The following is a 24889-nucleotide window of genomic DNA, read 5'->3' as shown; positions in this document are numbered from 1 at the left end:
AGTAAGTAGTAGTACGTGAATATGTGTGTGTGTGTGTGTGTGTGTGTGTAGTCTGTGTCTGAGACCATCCCTCTGACGTCAATTAATGTCAATTAATGTCAATTAATGTTAAATAATAAGTAATTCATGGTAAAGCGATGAAATGTTTGGAGTTGAAATGTTTGAATACCATGAAGCTGATAAATGTTTGATACGCTGGTTCCGTGCGAGGTCGGGGGTCAGGGGTCGGGGGTCGGAGCGTTTCGGAGAACGGGGGTTCCTCTGAGGGACCGCTGATGAACTGTAAGCGTGGCGCCGGTGTCCCAGTTCTGTGTTTGGCGGTGTCTCGGATGATGTAAGCGGCTGTTATTTCCTCTCCGGCGGAACTGATCTGCATTTTTAAACAGTCGGGGACAGTTGTCGTTGGGACAAGGTGACTGTTCCTCCTCTCACATGGCTTTCAAGTGGCTGAAATTGGTTGCTGGGGAGCAACAACACACACACACACACACACACACACACTCTGTGATGCGGACCTACGGCGCAGCGTGCAGGTTCCACACTGGTCCCCTCATTACATCCTGCCATCAGGGTGACGGGGACCGTCCCCCCAGCAGACGCTCAGGGGTTTGGGGCATTATCCAGAGTGACTTCCAGTCAGTAGTTACAGGGACAGCCCCCCCCTGGAGACACTCAGGGTTAAGTGTCTTGCTCAGGGACATGATGGTAGTAAGTGGGGTTTGGGACTTCTGGTTCATAGGCGAGTGTGTTACCCACTAGGCTCTTACCACCCCATGGTTCTGGTTTAGAGGCTACTTCCACCCAGATGCATCTTGGGTGTCTCTGTCACTCCTATGATGTTATATTTAGGGTGCGAGTGGGGTTTGAACCTTCGGAATTGTCCCAGCATGCATCTTGTCTTCAGCACCAGATCCTTTGTTGTTCGGCGCGATATAGAAGCAGCGTGGAAGCGCCGCTCGCTGCTGCTTTTTGATTTTTCTGAGTGGTTTTCACTTTCTCTTCAGTATTTGATGTTATTTTTGACACCATGCGGTGGCCGTACTGTCACACAGAGCTGTTCACCGAACAGAGACCCACATCTGGCCAACGTCAACCTGGTTACCACAGTAAATTCTCCCTCAGCTCAGAGATCCTGTCTCTGTCTCTGTCTCTGTCTCTGTAATGTGAGTGTGGTTTGAAGCTTGGTGGGACGTCGCTGGGATGGACTGTAAAGGACTCTGGATGGAGATCCTGTCTCTGTCTCTGTAATGTGAGTGTGGTTTGAAGCTTGGTGGGACGTCTCTGTGTCCCCCTGTGAGCTGGGATGGACTGTAAAGGACTCTGGATGGAGATCCTGTCTCTGTCTCTGTAATGTGAGTGTGGTTTGAAGCTTGGTGGGACATCGCTGGGGTGGACTGTAAAGGACTCTGGATGGAGATCCTGTCTCTGTCTCTGTAATGTGAGTGTGGTTTGAAGCTTGGTGGGACGTCTCTGTGTCCCCCTGTGAGCTGGGATGCACTGTAAAGGACTCTGGATGGAGATCCTGTCTCTGTCTCTGTAATGTGAGTGTGGTTTGAAGCTTGGTGGGACATCGCTGGGGTGGACTGTAAAGGACTCTGGATGGAGATCCTGTCTCTGTCTCTGTCTCTGTAATGTGAGTGTGGTTTGAAGCTTGGTGGGACGTCTCTGTGTCCCCCTGTGAGCTGGGATGCACTGTAAAGGACTCTGGATGGAGATCCTGTCTCTGTCTCTGTAATGTGAGTGTGGTTTGAAGCTTGGTGGGACGTCGCTGGGATGGACTGTAAAGGACTCTGGATGGAGATCCTGTCTCTGTCTCTGTAATGTGAGTGTGGTTTGAAGCTTGGTGGGATGTCTCTGTGTCCCCCTGTGAGCTGGGATGCACTGTAAAGGACTCTGGATGGAGATCCTGTCTCTGTCTCTGTAATGTGAGTGTGGTTTGAAGCTTGGTGGGACGTCGCTGGGATGGACTGTAAAGGACTGTGGATGGAGATCCTGTCTCTGTAATGTGAGTGTGGTTTGAAGCTTGGTGGGACGTCTCTGTGTCCACCTGTGAGCTGGGATGGACTGTAAAGGACTGTGGATGGAGATCCTGTCTCTGTCTCTGTAATGTGAGTGTGGTTTGAAGCTTGGTGGGTCGTCTCTGTGTCCCCCTGTGAGCTGGGATGGACTGTAAAGGACTCTGGATGGAGATCCTGTCTCTGTCTCTGTAATGTGAGTGTGGTTTGAAGCTTGGTGGGACGTCGCTGGGATGGACTGTAAAGGACTCTGGATGGAGATCCTGTCTCTGTCTCTGTAATGTGAGTGTGGTTTGAAGCTTGGTGGGACGTCGCTGGGGTGGACTGTAAAGGACTCTGGATGGAGATCCTGTCTCTGTCTCTGTAATGTGAGTGTGGTTTGAAGCTTGGTGGGACGTCGCTGGGGTGGACTGTAAAGGACTCTGGATGGAGATCCTGTCTCTGTCTCTGTAATGTGAGTGTGGTTTGAAGCTTGGTGGGACGTCGCTGGGGTGGACTGTAAAGGACTCTGGATGGAGATCCTGTCTCTGTCTCTGTAATGTGAGTGTGGTTTGAAGCTTGGTGGGACGTCTCTGTGTCCCCCTGTGAGCTGGGATGGACTGTAAAGGACTCTGGATGGAGATCCTGTCTCTGTCTCTGTAATGTGAGTGTGGTTTGAAGCTTGGTGGGACATCTCTGTGTCCCCCTGTGAGCTGGGATGGACTGTAAAGGACTGTGGATGGAGATCCTGTCTCTGTCTCTGTAATGTGAGTGTGGTTTGAAGCTTGGTGGGACGTCTCTGTGTCCCCCTGTGAGCTGGGATGGACTGTAAAGGACTGTGGATGGAGATCCTGTCTCTGTCTCTGTAATGTGAGTGTGGTTTGAAGCTTGGTGGGACGTCTCTGTGTCCCCCTGTGAGCTGGGATGGACTGTAAAGGACTCTGGATGGAGATCCTGTCTCTGTCTCTGTAATGTGAGTGTGGTTTGAAGCTTGGTGGGACGTCTCTGTGTCCCCCTGTGAGCTGGGATGGACTGTAAAGGACTCTGGATGGAGATCCTGTCTCTGTCTCTGTAATGTGAGTGTGGTTTGAAGCTTGGTGGGACGTCGCTGGGGTGGACTGTAAAGGACTCTGGATGGAGATCCTGTCTCTGTCTCTGTAATGTGAGTGTGGTTTGAAGCTTGGTGGGACGTCGCTGGGGTGGACTGTAAAGGACTCTGGATGGAGATCCTGTCTCTGTCTCTGTAATGTGAGTGTGGTTTGAAGCTTGGTGGGACGTCGCTGGGGTGGACTGTAAAGGACTCTGGATGGAGATCCTGTCTCTGTCTCTGTAATGTGAGTGTGGTTTGAAGCTTGGTGGGACGTCGCTAGGATGGACTGTAAAGGACTCTGGATGGAGATCCAACGGCACGCTGTATTCTGGGTGCAGGACAGGAGGTCCTCGGTTTATTATTCGTATTATTTTCAGCATGAAGACCACCCACACGTGTCCGTATCTATTTAGGACACCTCTTGTCCAGGCTGGTCGCGGGTCGCGGCGAGGCAGGAAGTGGCCTGGTCGGTTTGTTTAGTCTTTGTTTTGGCCGCCGCCGTACTGTCAGCACTTTGAGAGCCGCGGCGTATTCAGCACATCAGTGGACCGGCGCGGCGAATCAGGACGCGGTAAAATACCGACTCTGTTCGCGGCTTTTTTACTTCCGCCTCGGCGACCAGATTAACTCCGGATGGAGAGCGAGAATTTCTGCATTCTGATTGGCTGCCACTGAATGCCATTGTGGCTCATCAACCAGGTTCCACCTTCATCCTGATGCCCACGACTCGCACGGAACGTCTTCTGGCATTAAACCCGTCACGCGCCATTTTGCCAAATCTCGACAGACCACCGCGGTTTTATCGCACGCATCTCTAACACGTAAAAACTGACAACATTTACCAGCGCGACACCTGAGCTGGATTCACCAGAGGAGGCGAGATTCCAACCCTCAGGAGACCCTCAGCTGTCCACGCCGGCGCGGTAATATGGAGGCCACTTCTCTCCACCAGCAGCTTGTACGCCGGGACGGTGGTGTAGTTGGTGGAGCTGCTGCACATTCCTCCTCTCAGCTCAGATCTCCGAGGAACGCCGTGATTTCTGCACTTCCTCACTTCTCTCGGGGAGACAGCCAAGCTGTGAAAGCCGCTAATCCCGGCACCCGGGGCCGCGTTTTCACCAGCGCCGGGCCCCGGGGCCCAAGCTTCTTATGGGCCTGCTGGTTTCCGGCCCAGATTTCTCCTTTCAGTTCCACCTCCATGGCAGGGAGATGTACCTGAGATGCTGGCCAGAGACGAGGTGACTGACGGCCATGAAGAGATAACGGAGATGCAGACGGCGTGGGGACGCCCTCCATGTTGGATTTCCATGAGCGGTTCTGCGTTTCGTCCCCAGCAGCCGGTGGAATGCCGGCCGCTCGGACCATATTTGTGTGTGTTTATACAGCACGACGCTTGGTGTCCTCTCCAATATTATCGAGGGAGACGAGAGGCTCCATGTCCGAGTTGGGGGACAGCCGTCTCTAGTCCAGACCAGACTCATTTTAGTCTAGTCAAGTCTGAGCATTTTAGTCGTATTTTAGTCAGAATTATCCGTGACAATTGCATTTTTGTCTCTTTTTTTAGTAATTCATCTATATTAAACCCAGTCAGTTTAGTACTGAGTAGAATAGACATTTGGTTATAGTTATTGTCACATGACCACCAAGATATTTTGTCATAAACTTAGGTAGGGTGTTAGTAGCCTAGTGTGTAACACACTCGCCTATGAACCAGAAGACCCAGGCTCAAACCCCACTTACTACCATCGTGTCCCTGAGCAGGACACTTAACCCTGAGTGTCTCCAGTGGGGGACTGTCCCTGTAACTACTGATTGTAAGTCGCTCTGGATAAGGACGTCTGGTAACATTTAACATGGTTCTACGTTCTCTACGTTCTCTTCGTTCACGCTGCAGATCTTTGTGTTGCATCACCGCCTTGAGTCGTTTCACTTCAGTCACTTTCTTATTGGTCCTTCAGTTCAGTTTTTAGCGAGGATTCTTCCTGCTGTTCGCGAACACGGCGAGTCTCCCATCATGCACCTCTGCAGCCCCCGCTCTCCTCACGTTCCCTCCCCAGCATGACGGCCGCCATGGTTGCCTGAACGGCCCCCGACCTGGTCTCTCCGCCCCACTGGATGTGCATGTCTGGACAGAGTGCGCCCCCTTTTTGTAAACGCGAGCGTGGGGGTCGGTACGGAATAGACGGTTCCGGACTAATGAGGATCCTGCTGAAGAACCAAACACACACGCGGCATCAGTAACCCCCTCGGCTGTAATTTCCACGGCACAAAAATGACCGCACCGAGCGCTTCAAACGGAACACTAGACTGCTGCCTGAGCGGCGGCGCATAATTCGGCTTGTTTGTTTGCCGGAGTGCTGTTTACGCCGGTTGGAGGAGCCGCTTTGGTCTTCCTGACAGCTCCTTCGCGCCGAGAGCTCGCTTGGTCTCGGCTGGCGAGCAGAAATAGACGCGGAGGCGAGTTGCGAGGGCCGCGACTTCCTTCCTGCTTTCTCCGCTGTTCGGTCAGGAAAACGTCCAGCAAGTTAGTGGCAACTTCACATTTTTACCATAATTGGAGGCAGTTCGTCATGCACGACCACGAAAAATAAGGATCCTTGGGCAACTTTGAGATTTGGGGGATCGAGGGGTTCGCCCTAAATCTTGATCAGTCAGCAAACACGGACTTCTGGTCTCGTAGATTAGCTTTGATCTGCGATTCTTGCATTTTAAATATCTTGAGATACGAAAATGGACGCTGAGGAGGTGAAATGGAGGCCAGAGGTCTGGCGGTTACCTTTTTAAACCTTTCCCTCTTAGTCTGTACTGAGATGCTTGGCGACGGATAATCTCACAAACGTGCGGCTTGACTTCGCTGCGGGTTTTACGGTGATTTTTACCACAGTTCCGCAACTTGGAATATAGGCGCCGGGACTTGGCAGGGACGGGAGTGGTGAGGAGCCGACGACGCGGGGGTCATGCTGGAGGATAATTAGTGCATTGTCAGATCGCCCGCCACCCCGCCCCCTCCGTCCCCTTCGTCCCCTCCGTCCCCTCCCCCAGGAACTTGAGTTGAGTCCTGATCATTAGCCGCTCTGTCACCGTGATGGGAATCCCATTAGGCGAAGGTTTAATGGCGCTCGTTCGGCATTCCGGTCAGGGCCCTGCGCCTCCGTCCCCTGTTCCCACTGTCCTCTGCTCCAGGTCCTGCACGCCCATCCATCATCTGACCAGGCAACGTCTGCACGCTGCACATGGGGCCTGGGACACAAGATCCCTCACGATGAAGCTAAAAGGGTTTTGACAGGTTCCTGCTAAATGAACTATTTGGTAATGATTTCTGTGATGCACCTTCAAAATGTGTCAAATGGATCATAATTTAACATAAACGTTCCATTTCTGACACAAAAGCACCTTCCATTTATTGCAGTTGTAGCGCGCGTCACGGGACGTGCTCCTCGGACAGAACAGCTCACCTATAAAATGCAAAGACGAACGGCATTTAAAGCCCCGCCGCGTGCCAAGTGGGACTCGGTAAATATACCAGCGACTCCGTAATGAACCGTTTTATCAGTGCCAGCGCGCACATGTTGTGATGACAATATTATCTGATCTGCAGCCGGCGTGTGTACGCTGTGAATTTGGATAAAGTGGCCATGCGATGCAGCCGAAGCCGTCGGCTGTGTAATTTATGTATAGAAGAGAAAGGAATGAATCCGGCCCAGGCCTCCCTGATACGAATCCAGAATAACGGCGAGTCGCGATCTGCACAAAGATCAGTTTTCTGGGGTAAATATTCAAATACGTTAACAAGTACGTTTATAAGTAGGGACATCACAGAAAGCCAGTAATCCTGCACAGCAGAGGATCGGACAGGGAAATAAAAAAAGAAAATTCTGAATAAAAATTCAAACCCAATTCAACAAGAGCAAATAAAATCTCGTCTTGATTTTGTCGACTAAGATGAAGAGACCTTTTACTGAAGTTTTTAGTCTTCAACAACCTTACATGATATATTTTGTTGATAGTGATAATGATATTAAATAAAACGATCATGTTTTGTTTCTGTCATGTAAAAAAGGCTTCTTGACAAAGATATTTCATCATAAATTTGCCTGATGAAAACAACACTACCGGGTATTTGGTCATATTTCCATATTGAATTCAGCTCTATTATTAATCTGGTGAGGATCATGTTGGCCTGTCTGGACATTGTGGAGGAAAATCCTCCCATTGTTACGGGGACTTGTCCTGCAGCCCTGTTTTGACCGTGGGAGGAATGGACGGGGAATAATGTTGTCGTTCCCCCCCAAAAATGGCCACCCTGTACCGCCTCCGCGTCGCGGTAAACGCGTTGGCTCACTGTTCTCTGGCGGTGTGAAGGTTCTGGTTCGAGACATTAAACCCGCACAGAAGGGAAATATTTCCCGCGCTGCATATAAATGATGGCAGGCGCCGCTTTTTATGTGCTGCTGGAGACGAATCAGTGAAAAGGGGGTGACGGGGGGGTGAGGCGTGCAGGCCGCCCGGCAATATCGGCCCGTGGGGAATGTGCAACGCGCTGTAAACGCCAGTAATTGTTGCTCGAGGTGTCCAGGAGTCCCCGCACGCAGGAGTGAAAGGAGGAAAAATGAAGTGATCGTCCCCCCACCTTCGCTTGGCCCCCTTGTTTCTCAGGTTTCCTGAAGGTCCTGCAACCCGAGCCCCAGCACTCAGCCCCATCCTCATCCTCCAGCTGGAACGCCGGCATTCCGAGTCAGCCGGACTGAAGAGGAGGAGCGTGCGTGGGACTCGGCGAGAGCCTGTCCCCTTCAGACACTCGTCACTTCACGATGAGGGACGAGGACGCCCCACGTGGGCAGAAGAAATTAAAGCCAGATGAAATGTCAGGGGTGACGAGCGTATTATTCCTCTGCTGGCAGGGCCGCGATTCCGGATTCCCGTCACTCTCCCGGCCTGAGAGAGGGTTCCCGTAATAAGAAGCGACCGGCACGCTCCGGCTAATCTTCCCGTTCTGCATGCGACGGTACGGAATTGTCCTTCCACGACACGGAAGAACGGCTTTAATTGGACGTTCTTGTTGGTGGTAAATGCAGAATAAAGCGGGTATTGTTGTGATGTAAACTTGCATTAAAAAGGGAGTAAACGGGTTTATTTAATGGGCTCCGCCTGGAGAGGGTCTAGTTTAAAGCTGGCCAGGTCAGGACCATTAAAAAGTGAAGCAAGTTCAGGTGAAATGTTTGTCTTTCCCCTTGTGGTTTTCTGCGGGTTTTCACCGTACCGTACCGCTCCTGGATCGTCCAATCAGGTCGCTGCAGTGCTGTGGGCAGACAGTGTGTAGGAGGGAAGGGAAGTAAATGTGAGGCGCGGCGCTGCACCGTCTACATGTGGGCTCCTCAGCTATGTGTTGCGCCTCGTTTTCACGGAATGTTCAGAAGGTGCTGCTGACTTTCCAACAGGGAAGGGGGGGGTTCGAGCTGTCAATAACGTCTGCAGGCTCCTCCCTTTTTAAACTGTGTTATGGCAGTGGTGGCCCAGCGGGTAGTGAAGTGGACTAGTTGTGGGTTCAAATCCCGAACCGGCAAGGTGCCACTGAGGTCCCCTTAATCAAGGTCTCCACACATGCTATTTAATTTCTTCATATTGATATCATCCCACTAACACGTGTATAACTTTCAACAGCCATTAATTCTCATACAGGAAGCGGCCCCGTAATCAGAAGGTTGCCGGTTCGCCAAGGTGCCACTGAGGTCCCCTTGATGAAGGTCTCGTCCCCACACACTGCTCCCCGGGCACCTGTCATGGTGCCCACTGCTCACCAAGGGTGGTGGTTAAATACAGAGGACACGTTTCACCATGTTACCGTGTGCTGTGCTGCAGTGTCTCCCAATGACAATCACGTCACTTTCATTATGTCTTCTGTGTTCTGTTTGTGGTCTTATAGGTCTTGTCTGTAGAGATGGTATTTGGTAAATTGTACAGTAGGTTCCTGTCCTGGTGCCCACTGCTCACTGGTGATGGCTAAATGCAGAGGACACATTTCGTTGTGTCACTTTCTCTTGATAAAGTGTCAGAAATGAATTCTGTGCCAGTTCTATCTGGATATTTCAGGCTTTAATCCTGAAGCAGCTCAGCAGATAAGACGTTACCAACTCTGCGTTTTTAATTTTCACGCAGATAGAAAGGTCCTGGGGACGATTCCGCCATCACATGACTCTGAGGCTGTTAGCATCGCTGAAGAGGGGGGACGGGGCGCTCCATCTCCTTCGCCGGCTGTCAGAGTGTCAGTACCCGCAGCTTTTAATCATGCTGCAGCATGCAGGGACGGTCCGTACAGTCAAAGAATCGTTCCCGTCCAGAGACTCTCGCTGTTGTCCTGCGAGCCTCCCGGGGACGGGCGAGGCGGAGTGGTGGAATTAGAAGTTGAAATTACTTCCTGGCCCCCTCGTCTCTCCTGAGATCGGCTTTTATTCGGGGACTTGGGCGTTCTGCTGCTCTGTAACCCACACTGAAGAGTTCTGGTTCTGGCCTGTAAGGAGGGGACTATTGATCTGTAAAAAGAGATCTACGTTCCCCAGAGGCGTACAGGACCGTCTCCTCCCTCCCAAAGTCCCACGACCAGGTCCGTCTCATCTAAATTCACCCCTTTATGTTCTCAGGACTTGCCAATTAACGTCCCTGTACATTTCCTGAACCCTTTCCTCTTCCTAGCTGGTCCTCCTCCGTCCCCAGCATAAAGCGCTCCCGCCTCATTCCACACTTGCATTTACATTTACAGCGTTTACCCGACGTCCTTATCCAGAGCGACTTACAGTCAGTAGTTACAGGGACAGTCCCCCCCTGGAGACACTCAGGGTTAAGTGTCCTGCTCAGGGACACGATGGTAGTAAGAGGGGTTTGAACCTGGGACTTCTGGTGTCTTACCCACCAGCACCGTATTGCACTCTATGTACACCTCTGTTATCCCAGTAATGTGTATTTTTTTTATGATCTGGTGTATAGAACCGCTGTTTTATACGCTTGTGCTTCAGAGACGTCGTGTTCACTCACATTCTTTAAAACCCGATCGTGATTCTGATGTCACGGTGTTTCACGCTGCTTTTTACGACCACTTTCCAGGCCGCCACGCTGATCCGGGGTCAAGGGCGTGGTGTCACATGCCAAGCGGCCCACAATTCACTGCTGGGGGGAGGGGAGCGAATTAATGAAGATGGGAACCGACCAGGAGCTGCCAGGCTCTGGTCCTCCGGGTAACATGATCTTTTACGATCAGACATGCCGGTTGGAGCGTAAATAATACTGCAAATTAATCCCTGCTTCATTTCACTGTGCACGTGTCATCCATGTCCGGATTATCAGTGACCAGCCTTTCCGGAATGAGTTGCAAAACTGGTTTTACGCGACGTTGTTACGCGGATGGATGGATGGACGGACGCCGAATCGAAACGTACAAATTGGTTGACTGTAGAGTGACTGTAAATTCTTCTGATTCTACGTTACAGCTGCGTAATTCACTGTAATAAACACCTTGTTCATGGCCCTTTCTCGAGTTGCAAATCGTTTTATTCAGCTATGAATTATGCTTTATTATAATTCCATTCAAGCTCTCGGTGAGTAGATATCTAGTCAGCTGTCCTGTTCTGGTGGTAGGTGCGATAGGTGACCTCATGTTCTGATATTGGCTCGTCACATAAATTGGTGTTATTTTCAGAGTGAGATATGGCAGCATGATACGTTGCAGAGGCGGCGTCTCCTTTATTTCTCTTATTTGAAAGGAGCCATTTTCTGATAAGGAACTTGTTTTCTGCAAGTTGTCACTGATAATATTGATATTTGTGGGAAAGGTCTCGTATTATTTCCTTATCGTCTTCTTTCCCGTCTCTCTTTCTGTTCCTCTTGGCTGAAAATGGAAAATCTGTCTTGAAATGTCAGGCCTAAAGTCCTCGGTGTTTCTGGGAAGGAGTGAAAAGTCATCTTATTTGGGAATACCCCAGTGACGCTCTCTCCGTCCGTCCAGCAGCAGGACCGTCCGCTTCTCCTGCAGTCAGCAGCTGGAATTTCTGCAGCTGAAACGTCCTGCTGAGGTCTGCAGTTTAACAGACACTTTCGCTGCCTGCCGGCAGTTGGGATTGGTGAACCGATGAATAATTCTTGCTGATGTGATTCCCTGTAAACCAGTGAAATGGGTTCTGTGGGCCGTCACCGTCACCGGAAGGTTCAAAAACAAGACAAGGAACCACTTTCAGAGCGAAAATCCTCAAGATCCTGAAGGTCACGATGGTGTGAACCAGAACAGGACGAAGTTCATGTGTGGGGTCAGGACGCTCACGTGTAATACGCTAGCAGAGACACCACTGATGCTTGGACTCAAATATGCATCAAATGTCCAACGTTCCTATTAGAGGTGTGAAAATTCACTGGTATCACCATTCGATTACGATAATCGATTACGAGATTCATTTGGACAGCAGCTGGTTCCTGTGAAGATACTGATGCGCTGAGCTACTTTATTTCTATACGTGCGTCTTTTTTTACTTTTATTAACAACAGTCAACGTAAATACAAACAGTAACTACAGTCCTGAGGCTGGACCCGAGCTCTCAAATAAAGATATTTATTTATTGATTTATTTGTTTGTTTGTTTGAGAGCTCGGGCCCAGTCTCAGGACTGTAGTTACTCTTTGTATTTACGTTGATATATATTGTATTTACATTGTATATATATATATATAAACTTAAAAGAGACATAACAAGGCTTTGAACTGGTCTCCAGCTTCTTCTTCAGCTGTAGTTGTCAACTGCTGTCATCTGTTCCATTAAATATAACGGCCTGGTTTTTTACGTGCTGTTATACGTGCATGTTCTATTTGGCTGCGTTTCTGCGTATTGTATTGACATGTGAAAGAATCCGGGGCGACGGGAGCATCTGAAGACAGGCCTGCAGAGAACGACCAGATGGGCCGAGCTAAATGAGGCTCGGGAGTTAAAAATACCACAGCAAAAACATACGGAAGCGGCAAAATAAAAGAGCAGAGCGTAAGTCCCGGCCAACCGCTGTGGCTGAGCTGTTCTCCTGCGCCGACGTAAACCATGAACAGAAAAACAGGCTGGACCGTTTTACCCCAAAACCACAGAAATGTTGGAGTTAAAGCAGGACAACCTGCAGCCTTGGTGCAGTTTTTACATGTGTTCCTATTTAACACTTACTGGGCGGCAGATTGTCCTTTATTATTTCTGGATATTGTTTTATTGGTCTGTTTCTTTTCTCTGGTTTAATATTTTCTGAAGAACTTTCCGCTCAGTTCTCAGTTCTGTTTCTCAATTTCAGCATCCAACACACAGTACGGGCCAAACGTCTGGACACCTTCTCAGTCAATTTACATTACATAACATTTACAGCATTTACCTGACGCCCTTATCCAGAGCGACTTACAATCAGTAGTTACAGGGACAGTCCCCCCCTGGAGACACTCAGGGTTAAGTGTCTTGCTCAGGGACACAATGGTAGTAAGTGGGATTTGAACCTGGGTCTTCTGGTTCATAGGCTAGTGTGTTACCTGCTAGGCTACGAACACCCTTATTCAACGTGTTTTCTTCATCTTCATGACCATTTACGTTGGTAGATTCTCACTGAAGGCATCAAAACTATGAATGAACACATGTGGAGTTCTGTACTTAACAAAAAAAGGTGAAATAAGTGAAAACATGTTTTATATTCTAGTTTCTTTGCTCTGATTACTGCTTTACACACTCTTGCCATTCTCTCGATGAGCTTCAAGAGGTCATCACCTGAAATGCTTCTCCAACAGTCTTGAAGGAGTTCCCATCTGGATTGGGTTCAGGTCCGGTGACTGTGGAGGTCAGGTCTCCACTTTTTGTTAAGTCCATAACTCCACATGTGTTCATTCATAGTTTTGATGCCTTCAGTGAGAATCTACCAACGTAAATGGTCATGAAGGTAAAGAAAACACGTTGAATGAGAAGGTGTCCAGACTTTTGACCTGGACTGTATGTATAAATGATGTAGGACCCTTGTAACTGGAAGTAATGGTGATTACTGGCGAGTGAGAGACCTGACCCGACCACATTATGAAATGAAGTCTTTAGCCCTTCAGTTCAGCGACGCTCTCGGGTAAAAACGGGCAGGCGTTTCACGACAATGTTCGGTGATAAAACATCTAATGCAGGGTCTGGCCGACTGGGGAAAGTTTAATTCATCACTGAGAGCCACACGCCGCCTGATTCATTGCCGCAGTGTTGATGCCTCATCTGTTACAGCAGCAGTGTTGCCAGATCCTAAGGGTTGAAGTATCGTACCAGTTATTGTACGATCATTGAAAATGATCTGCTTCAATTACACATATTATCATAGACTGTGTATATTATAGTGTAATAATGCAACTTTTACCTACAGAACCTTTATTAAAAACCACCCCGGGGCAGAACAGCGCCTCCAGCTGAGTCCAGAATATCATTTACACGTTACGACAGCGACAGGAAGCTTTACTGTTACTGTTACTGTAAAACTGGCCGCTTTCTCCCCTTCATTTCTGAAAGTCCGATGGCGAAGTCACTCTTTTATTATTGTACATTATGGGATTTTTGGAATTATTGATGATACATTGTACAAAGGGTAAAATAATGGTACAAATATAATAATTATCATATGTCTGGTAACACTGTACAGGGCGCAAGACACGCCCACAAACACCCTACAATCCCGATCTCATTCACAAGAGAGGACTTCTTCAGAGAGTGGTGTTAAACTCTTCCACACACACACACACACACACACACACACACACAGGTTGTTAGCATTGCCAGCAGGGCAGGATTTACACAATCACGCTCTCTCTCTCTCTCTGTCCCGCAGCGAGCCTCGTACGCCCGTCCCTGTCACAGACCACCAGCAGTGTCAGCAGAGCAGGATTTACTTCGCGCTGCGGTTTTTTTTTCTGACAGAAGCTGCACTGTGGTGTGTGTACAGGAGGTCACCCTGCTGTCCCCAGAGGACAACTTTCACGGATCTAGAGAGGTTGACTGAGGGACAGAGTGAAGGAATCGACCTGCCAGGTGGTGCCGGGTGCTGGTGGCAGGAAACGCTCAGGCGAGAGAAGGAGATCCGGGCAACTTCAGGTCTGCAGTCCGCCTGCTTTTCTCAAGGTTGAGCATCTTCACAAAGAGGCAGGAGTGATAACATCTATTTTATCACTCCCCTACACGGGCTTGATGGCGCCTCATAACTGGGTTAAGATGTTGGGGGAGCTCGCACGTCCGTGAGGGGCTTGGCACCGTTAGAAAGCGGCCAGCGACGCGGACACTGAGCCTCAGTCGTTCCGGTCTCCTTTGTGTCTGGAATCATGTTGGGCCACTTCAGTCGATGGACTTCAGGCGGCCAGCACGTCCTCACACCTACCCGTCCTGTGATTTATTGCCGCCACTTCCCCCCCCCAGTGGCTCTTATTAAACGGCCCGACGTGTGTATGAGCCTCCCCTGGGAATGATTCATGGCCGCGCCGGGGTAGCCAGTGCTGCCCGACTCGTAACTTATGGACCATTAGAGCAGGCAGCTCGACTTTTCAGCAAGGTGTCCCCCCGCCTTTGGGGTCTCATTCATCTCGCCATTGATCTGAAGTGAGGTGGGGGGGCAGATTGACTCTAGGCAAGAAAACCCAACCAACCGTTTTCGTTTGGTTGTAACAGTCCGTTCCTCTTCCATGAACAAGAAACGCAGAGAAGTGAATTCTCCATTCTGATTGGACGGGACTGCGAGCGGACGATCCAGGTTAAATTACCGAATCCGTAGTGGTGTGGTTTCTGTATACAGGGGTTCTGTTTGAGGGCGTGGCACTGATTACACTGAAGTTGGAGAACTGGAGGTGACGTTCCGGATGGGTTGGAAGTTCCATCCGAAGAGCCAGCGTTCCCACAGACCGGAGGGGCGGTAATGAATGCGGTGCAAATGTACGAGGATTCTGGGGACGCCGGACGATGTGCAGGAGGAGGACAATCTGGGGACAACGATGGGATTTCCGCGTTCCCCCTGTCCATGGGTCCCTCCCTGTCCACGGGTCCCTCCCTGTTGAGTACCGAGGATCGTGGCATGCAGCCGAAACTAGAACATCCGTGTGACCCGAGTCGCCAACGCGGCCGCTGCCATCCATCACCACGCCCTCAGGCAACACACACATGCAGCCGGGACTCGTCCTCGCCGGCCCGGGACAGGGAGCTCTGATTTGGCGGGAAGGTTTGCGGCGGTGAGGAATTTCTCCAGGTGTCCACGTCTCCACTCCGTCTCAAGCGCCGTTTCTGGGTTCTTTGGTGTGGGAACGGCTGAGGTGACACTTCTCGTGGTGATGGCGGATAGTAATTAGGGAGAAGGTGTGTACGGCGGCCTGATAGTGATGCGCGCCTCTGGGGGGACGTGGAGGCGCTGAGGTTTGGACGCAGGACGGCTGCGGTGGGATTAATTAGCCTCGTGGACGGCGAGGCAGGCCGGGGGCTGCTGGGATGCGGTCGGGTGGACAGCTGTGTGGAGATTACCGTAATATCAGAGCGCCGCATGATGAACCCAGGAATTATTCATCATTATCATTCCGTTTTAATGATGGAGAATTTTTACAAATTTGCTTTAATGTCACATGACCTGTTGGCCACGACGGCTTTCATCTTCTTTTTAAATTGGACGTAATTGTTGATTGTCGCACCGTCCCCAGCGGCTGCGGCCGTCTCAACTTCGGATGGGAGGCTGGTGGGAGAAGTGGAGTGGCCCTCGTCCCTCGTCCCTCGTCCCTCGCCGCTGCTGCTGTCATCGTCATCATTTTTGTGTAGCGCGTGCACAAGTCCGAGCCGTACGAATTTTCCCGCTCAGGCCGACTGGCAGAGAAAAGCAGGGTGTTTTTGGCGTGCCGTTAATGCACACGGCGCTCAGCAGTGCACCGCTGGCCAGGTTCATTTTTCCCACAGTGCAGCAGTAATGACGGCCACAGCACGCAACGCTGGGAAAGTAGTACATGCCGTCGGGCGCATAAATATCACACCGTATTGCTTTTGGTCCGCGGGACCCGCGGGATCGATCCGCCTGAGAAGTGCGGGGGGGGGGGCTGCAGGCTGCAGGAAACCGATCCGGATCCACCAGCAGGTGGCCTGAATCCGGGAGATCCGGATCAGCATGGAGGACATGTCTCAGCTTTCCCTGCATGCTGGGAGGAGTGTCTGGGGGTCGTGGGAGAATCGCCAGATCTGAAGATCTCACTGATCTCTGAAGATCTGCCTGGTCACTGATTCAAGTCAGTGACCTAAGGATGAGATATTCAAATTGATAAATTATCTGGATTTAACTTGATTGATGTATTTTGCATTAAAATTGGCCAACATTTACATCAGACATCTTAAAGAAAATAAATGAATGAAAAAGTGATTTACTGACTTGGGATCAGTGTTTTAATGGGAATATTTTGCAGTCATAATGAAGCATTATTGGAGCAGGAAGCCCAGTTCACATGATCTCCTTTCTCCTCCTCCTTTTACATTTACATTTAGAGCATTTACCAGACGCCCTTATCCTGTAGTTACAGGGACAGTCCCCCCCCCCTGGAGACACTCAGGGTTAAGTGTCCTGCTCAGGGACACGATGGTAGTAAGTGGGGTTTGAACCTGGGTCTTCTGGTTCACACCCTGTAGTGAGGAGCGGCAGCAGGTTGACCAGGAGAGAAGATTTATTTAAGCCGCTTATTCCACCTAAAAACGTACCGCAGATCCACATGTAGCAGAAATGGAAAAGTCTCCGTATTTTACATGGTTTATCGCCCTTTAATGGGCCCCAGTAATCACAGTGCAGTGACCCCGCCTCTTAATTACCGGTATAATTCATCGGCGGCCCCTGCGCCAAACTGAATGATTCATTGCGGCTCTGATTTAGATAAACTCGCCATCGGCGGGAAGCCCTGACGTGTTGCGCAGGATCGATGTTGGCGAGGTCCAGTGGGGGGTGGAGCTGGCGCCCGTGGGAATGGCCTGTCGACACGGTTTGACCTCTGACCTGTAAACTGTGAATTTGGAATTCCAATAAGTCAGAAGCGGTTCAGATAATTTTTTCTTTCTGACAAAAGCAAAAGATATTTTAAACATTTTATGTTAATTAATTTTATTAATGTTTAATTACCCTCCTTTCCACAAATTTGGGGTCAGGGGTCAAGTTTCATGCACTGCCTGCTGCAGATCTTGATTATGATTGAGGTATATTCGTATATTTATTGGGTGGGTCGGAGCGGCTCAGGATTTGCGGGTGGTGACTCGACCCCAGAGATTCGCTGAAGGCCGAGGGTCACTTTGTTCTCACGAATTGATTTCCTCATCTTCACCCTAAATTAAAATTCCGGCCTGATGTCTGGGAGGAAGGTTTATGTGGATTTTGCAGAAATCTCCACCATCCCGTTCACCTCGTGGACGTGGGATAAATACACTTTTAATCTGGAGGGAGAGAATTCCTGTGGAGGCAGCGGAGATTAAACTTCTTCAGCTTCAACAAACAGGCTCGCAGATGAGACACACACACACACACACACACACACACACACACACACAACTTTCCCACCGAATCCACCCCCAACCCGTCCACTTCAGCCCTGCATCTCTCCCATCTCTCTATATAAAGATATAGAACGTAAAACGGATTCCTATTTTAAAGGTGGAGTTTGAATTAATTGATGTGCATGAACGTCGGCTGGCATTTTGAAGGATGCATCTTAAATATGAAATACTTTTCTAAATTGGCCCTCGGTTTGAGTACTTTTATTTTCCGATACGCCGTCTTCTCGTGAAAAGGTCCAACTCTCTAGACTGGAGAGTTCATTCCTCTCCTCCTCCCGTTTTCCCTTTTTATCCCCCTCCTCGCTTTCTTCCTTTCATTTTCCTGCTCTTGTGAATAGGAACCCCCAGCTGCATTGTGAGGCCTGCCGACCGCAGGGCAGGGATCCCCACGTTCCCCACGTTCCCCGCCAATTGGAGGATGACTGACAGTTCCCACCACGCCTCGCAGCCACAGCATGAAAGGACTCACACACACACACACACAAAGACAAGTCTGCGCTGTAACACGACCCTCATTCAGATAACTGGATGAAGTTCTTACCTGCCCGAGTTTTCTTTTCCGCTCGCGCTAATCCCAGATTATTCTGTGTCCGACAATCCAATTACATCCAAACACAAAAAAAGGTACTTTAGGGTTTTTCTAGAACAAAAAATACATGAGGGATTGAGTGTGTGTGTGGATATTGGTGAGGGACGGTGTGTGTGTGGAGATTGTGTGTGTGTGGAGGTTGGTGAGGGATGGTGGGTGTGTGGAGATTGTGTGTGTATGTGGAGATTGTGTGTGTGGAGGTTGGTGGGGGATGGTGTGTGTGTGGAGATTGTGTGTGTGTGGAGGTTGGTGAGGGATGGTGGGTGTGTGGAGATTGTGTGTGTATGTGGAGATTGTGTGTGTGTGGAGGTTGGTGGGGGATGGTGTGTGTGTGGAGATTGGTGTGGTGTTGTGTGTGTGTGTGTGTGTGGAGGTTGGTGAGGGATGGTGGGTGTGTGGAGATTGGTGTGTGTGTGTGGAGGTTGGTGAGGGGATGGTGGGTGTGTGGAGGTGTGTGTGTGGAGGTTGGTGAGGGATGTTGGATATGTGGAGATGGTGTGTGTGTGTGGAGATTGTGGGGTGTGGAGGTGGGTGGGGGATGGTGGTGTGTGGAGATTGGTGTGGTGTGTGTGCGGTGTGTGGAGGTTGGTGAGGGATGGTGTGTGTGGAGAGGTGTGTGTGTGGTGTGTGGGTGTGGAGATTGTGTGTGTGTGGAGGTTGGTGAGGGATGGTGGTGTGTGGAGATTGTGTGTGTGTGGAGGTTGGTGAGGGATGTTGGATATGTGGAGATTGTGTGTGTGTGTGTGTGTGTGTGTGGAGATTGTGTGTGTGTGGAGGTTGGTGGGGGATGGTGGGTGTGTGGAGATTGGTGTGGTGTTGTGTGTGTGTGGAGGTTGGTGAGGGATGGTGGGTGTGTGGAGATTGTGTGTGTGTGTGTGTGTGTGTGTGTGTGTGTGTGGAGATTGTGTGTGTGTGGAGGTTGGTGAGGGATGGTGGGTGTGTGGAGATTGTGTGTGTGTGGAGGTTGGTGAGGGATGTTGGATATGTGGAGATTGTGTGTGTGTGTGTGTGTGTGTGTATGTGGATATTGTGTGTGTGTGGAGGTTGGTGGGGGATGGTGGGTGTGTGGAGATTGGTGTGGTGTTGTGTGTGTGTGGAGGTTGGTGCGGGGATGGTGGGTGTGTGGAGATTGTGTGTGTGTGGAGGTTGGTGAGGGATGTTGGATATGAGGAGATTGTGTGTGTGTGTGTGTGTGTGTGTGTGGAGATTGTGTAGATGTGGAGGTTTTGATTCATTTCGAGACTTCATATCAGTTCCAGTAGAAACCTGCCTGACTCCCACCATCATTTAACCAGAGAAGCAGGAACTGTGATCTCGACTAGTGATGTTCCGGTTAGGACTACAGGAGACGCGTCTTCTTCCACGATGTCTACAGATGTGTCGTCCCCAGCGAAGAAGGACTCGTGGTTTGGGGTTAGGTGGGGTGGGGGTTCTGAAGGCCTGTAAGGACCTCCTCTGTTGACCGCGGTCCTGAGCACGGGGACCAGTGAGATGGGACTCATTAGGACAGAGAGTGAAGTAGGTATGGAGCCGCGGTCCGACAGCCACCACTGATGGACTCCAGTGATGGACTCTGGTTTCTCACGTTCCTGAACTCTGAAGGGCTGGAAGCTGATGAACTTTATTTCCTTTTTTGCCCTGATCCACCCACCCCTGATGTGACTGACGCATGTCAAGCACCCTGCTGCCCTGGTATCCATAGCAACTTCATCCAGAACAAACAGATTCTCGCAGACCAATGGCAGCGCAGCGTTCTGAAAGTGAAGTTCAGTGGGTGTGCGCGTGTAAGATGGGAGGAAGGCCACGCTAATGCACGCCGGCGGGCTGCGCTGAGAACTTTTCATTTCCCCTGATGGTGCCGCTGACATCCGAAGTGGCTCTGGTCGTATTTCATTTCTCCGACGTCCACACGTTCCTCCGGCTAATTGAACTGTGGACAGCGTGTTGTCTGAGGGCTGGAAGTAAAGTCAGGCTTTTGGAGTGGAAAACTACCACAGGGGTGGTCGTAGCCTAGCGGGTAACACACTCGCCTATGAACCAGAAGACCCAGGTTCAAACCCCACTTACTACCATCGTGTCCCTGAGCAAGACACTTAACCCTGAGTGTCTCCAGTGGGGGACTGTCCCTGTAACTACTGATTGTAACCACACCGCCCCTCTGCTACGCTCCCTCCACCGGCTCCCAGTAGCTGCACGCATCAGGTTATACTGATACTGATGCTGGCCTACAAAGCCAAACATGGAGTAGCACCATCCTACCTCACAGCCCTTATTACACCTCGCACTGCACCTGGTATACTCCGAGCCTCCAGTACTGCTCGCCTGGTCCCTCCAACTCTGAAGGTAAAAGGAAGACGCTCATCTAGACTCTTCTCCGTCTTGGCCCCTCGGTGGTGGAATGAACTTCCAGCTCAGTCACTGAGCACCTTCACACGGCAGCTCAAGACCTTCCTCTTTAGAGAACATTTAGATTAAATTGTAATTTTCTTGTTGTCGAACTTTGTGTACAGAATCTACAACAGAGTGAATAAAAAGATTGTATTCATAGTTGGGGTCCTAGTGAACCGGAATTGATCTCTTCATCCATGGTGACTTGAAAGCACGTTGTAAGTCGCCTTGGATACGGGCGTCTGGTAAATGCTGTTGCTGTTGTGTTATTATGTTTCCTGATTGTATCACCTGTGTATGAGTGTATAAAGCTGCCCTGTTTGTGTCTGTTCGCAGTCGGGTCGTTGTTTGGTGATGGTCCCCTTGTCCTGTCCACCGTGTATTAAACCCCTGTCTCGCGACGTCGTGCGTATGCGTCCCTCTTCCTCGCCATGTCCAGCCACCGTGACAGCTGTAAATGTAAATGAAGAGAAGCTTGAGTCGTTTCTCACCGCTGAGAACTTTTCACGGCAACAATATTTCTGAGCTGAGCATCAGAGCAGGTCCAGGGTTTTGGCGCGTAAACCAGCGTGGGACGGTTCCCTCTGTTCTCAGTAATCTCCTCCCCCTGGATCAGGCAGGGTGGAGGAGGGGATTCTTCAGGATTTGGAAAGGAACTTGATGAGCTGCGGGGTGGTGGGAAGGAAGCGATGGTGCCATCACGCCACAGGTCATCCTCACTCTGGAGACCTTTTATTCCACAGACTAGGAGAAGTAGAGAAGTCAGATTATTTTTAAAAAATGGGAACAATGGGAACTTCTCCAGCTGGCCACGTTCCTAGTCACCTCGTACCTTCATGTTTCCTGAACGGTGTGGAATTTTGCCCCCGGTTTTTATCTGCAGCTGCCACTTGCCGGGACTTAAAAGAGAATGCGAGATTGTGGTTTAATATTCAGTACGGAGGCATTTGCATGGCAACGCGCAGCTCGTCCGGGGCCTTCGATGGAGGCGAGTGGATTATGTAACAACCCAAAGAGGAAAACACACAGAAAAGTTGTCTCCGCGGGAGAGCCGGGAACGTGGCGGTGTTCCATTTCCATGATGTAGAAGATGTTCAGCACGATGAGAAATGCCAGTGAATTTGAGCGTATTGATTTCCATCGCAGAAGAAAAGGGGGAAAATGTCAGTGATTGAAGTCTATTGATCAGCCCAAGTGGCCAGTGTGTGTATTTCCTGAATGTTGACCACGAATACGACTGATTTTCCTGCGATCATTTCGTGTTCGCTCTCTTCCCTGTGACCTACGACCTCATGTCATGTGATACAGCAGGATGAGGGGTTACAGTGGCATTTAGGAAGAAGCGTTCATGAATGTTTAACTCATCTTCTCCCTGATGGGAACGAGCAGCAGCAATTGGTCCATGTTCTCGGGGAACCGTGCAGATGTCCACTCACCTGGCAGGAGGAATGTTGTTCAGGATCTCCGGCCTCCTGTGTTGAGAAGTTTACACGACGACTGGAATGCTCTGTGTGTGTGTGTGTGTGTGTGTGTGTGTAGGAGTTCTACGGTCCGAGCAGGTTGTTCGGTTGCTTGGTGGAGGGTCCACATGTTGAGGGTCCACATTTGGACTAACATGGTGCTCATTGGTGTTCATTTATAACAACCAGGCTAGATGGTAACTACTCATCATCTCATACTTGTATTGGCTTATTTCTCAAGAAAACCTGGGTTGAAATACTTCCATTTACAAATGGCCATTTGCACTCTAATGTGTTTCAGTTTTGGTGGCTGAAAGTTTTCTGTTTTCACAACTGTGGTCAGATTCCCTCAAGTAGTCAGTGAACCTCGACATTTTTTAGAACATATCAGAAATACACAGATGTTCCTCTTGAACTCAAGGATGAACTAATTCTTCTTAGTATTACAGAACATTCCACCAGAAATACAGATTATACCTTTGAAAGAAATAGACTGTGGACTGGAACTGAGGACATGCAGGTGTTTCTGATTCATATTTTTATTCCGTGATGCATCGTGGGAATATGTTTGCAGTTCCTGATGCGTCTGTGATTGACGGACGCCCGTCTCTCGTCATTGGCTCGTTAATCAGACCGTGCAGCCGAACGCCACCCAACCCAGATGATGTGATCACAGAGCCTCTGGAAGGTCGAGCTGCGTCTTGACATGTGTCTTATTTACAGAAGACAGTGTGACCGTGTCTCCCATGATTTAGCGTTTTAATGAAAGAGTTGATGTATTGCTGTTAATCTATCAGATCCGGAGTGTGGTGTAAGGCCATCAGAGATCAGGGACAAAGTGACAAACTCATCCATCAGTCGTCATTCTGCTGGTGCAGGAATCCGGTCCAGAGGACGGTGACCTCGGCCACGTTCTCTAATACGCTCTTCCTCCGTCTCTCCGGCTGATACAGGGCTCCTCGTCGCCTCGGGATGCGCCCTCTACCCACTGGGCTGGGACAGTGAGGAGGTCCAGCAGACGTGCGACAACCGATCGGGACAGTTTCAGCTGGGTAAGAAAGTCCCTGAAGTGCACTATGGGAAGTGGAGGCAGCGAGATGCTTCATTCATGGAGATTTGGCAGTGATGCTTCTCTACAGAAATGGTTCAAGAAGGGTTTGTGGAACACAACACAACCTCCTCCTTATTTTCTAGGTCTTGCTGTCCCTAAACCTTGAGAGGTTTGGTGGCGTCCTCGCCTCGATGAGGTCCTAATATCTCTCCACACGCTGTGAACATCATTAAACTGGCTTCTCTGCCGTTCCTTTGGCTCCCCAAGCAGAGCCGCAGTTGAAAGACGAGCCGGGGAGCTCTTTGATGTTCTCCTGGACGGTTCCCAGCAGTAGCGTCCCCGTCAAGAGAGAAGCTGTCTTTAGATTTATAGTACGGACAACCAGACAGCCAATTAAAACGTGCCCTGCGACGGACCCCCAGGGCTCCTGGTCCCGCCTCCTCCACACGCTGCCAAATTAATACATTCTGATCAAAAGATCTGTTATCACGACTTATTAATTATAATGTGGGGGGAAAGGCGTGCTGTATTTATTCATTTTTCACACCCGCATAAATAGAACATTTTCTTCTCGTTTCTGCCCCTCGTCCCCGCTGCTGGAAACTAGCCGTTTCGTCAACGTAACGCCGCCTGACAGAGTGCTTCCTGTTATGGAGGCTCCGCCTTTATAATGTATACCGAGCAAACCAGCAGAAGTAAAGTGCAGGGAAGATGTAAAATATGGTACTGCAGTTACCGCCTCTCTCTCCACGTCCAGGTTCCTGTCAGATCGGCTGGGCCTTCTACTGCACGAGCGGCGGGGCGGCGGCCGCCGTGCTGCTCTGCGCCGGGCTGGCCTGCTTCGCCGGGAAGAAACAGAAGCAGTACCCGTACTGAGGCAGGGACCAAACTCCGTATACCAACCTTTCTTCTCTCATCTTGCCAGCTGGTGACGTTCTAGTTGTAGACTTCGTGTGACATGGACAAAAGAGAAGTGGTTTTGTTGTGCAGTGTTAATATTTCTTTTCTTTCATAACCTCCATAGTGTGCCATCCAACAAAATTCCATGAATAATAATACGGTATTCTGTAGGTACGTATATATACGCTGTAAATGTAATCCAACAAGCATACGCTTTTGTACGAAGGAAATTTCAATTCAGTGTTGTTTATAAGTGTTATAAGTGTGATTAAATAAATTGTTTATTACAGTTATTTGTGATCTGCTGTGCATTTCCTGTATTTCCTGCATACACTATTCCCTGTATACACTATTTCCGGCATAGACTATTCCCTGTATACACTATTCCCTGTATACACTATTTCCTGCATACACTATTCCCTGTATACACTTTTTCCTGCATACACTATTCCCTGCATACAATATTTCCTGCAAACACTATTCCCTGTATACACTATTCCCTGTATACACTATTTCCGGCATAGACTATTCCCTGTATACACTATTTCCTGCATACACTATTCCCTGTATACACTATTCCCTGCATACAATATTTCCTGCAAACACTATTCCCTGTATACACTTTTCCCTGTATACACTATTCCCTGTATACTGTCAGGATTGCCTGCAGCTGGCCTCCACACCTGACTTTAATCCTGACACCCCATAAATGCCGGAAGTTTCCGCCCGTTCGGGGTCGCTGGCATTTTCGTGAACTCTATGCCCGAACTTGACCTTGTTTAGTGTTATGTGTTTTGAGTTCTGGCAATCGCCACACGCCTACGGGTTTGTTTATGTTCTTTATTT

General features: G+C 49.7%; 1 protein-coding gene across 2 annotated transcripts in view; it reads left to right on the top strand.

Annotated features, from left to right (window-relative positions):
• Nucleotides 1–24336, top strand: part of LOC114802376 (LHFPL tetraspan subfamily member 6 protein-like) — a 27389-nt gene extending 3053 nt beyond the window's left edge. For both annotated transcript variants that reach the window (XM_029001229.1, XM_029001230.1), the window contains exons 3-4: nt 23046–23144; nt 23901–24336. In XM_029001229.1, the coding sequence (XP_028857062.1) occupies nt 23046–23144; nt 23901–24019 (218 nt within the window). In that variant the 3' untranslated portion in view covers nt 24020–24336. The remainder of the gene's footprint in view (nt 1–23045; nt 23145–23900) is intronic.
• Nucleotides 24337–24889: the final 553 nt, after the last annotated feature.

This window comes from Denticeps clupeoides, chromosome 13 (assembly GCF_900700375.1).
Source record: "Denticeps clupeoides chromosome 13, fDenClu1.1, whole genome shotgun sequence".
Taxonomy (NCBI): Eukaryota; Metazoa; Chordata; class Actinopteri; order Clupeiformes; family Denticipitidae; genus Denticeps; species Denticeps clupeoides.
Note: the sequence above shows the minus strand (reverse complement) of the source record. Positions and strands in the feature narration are given on the sequence as shown.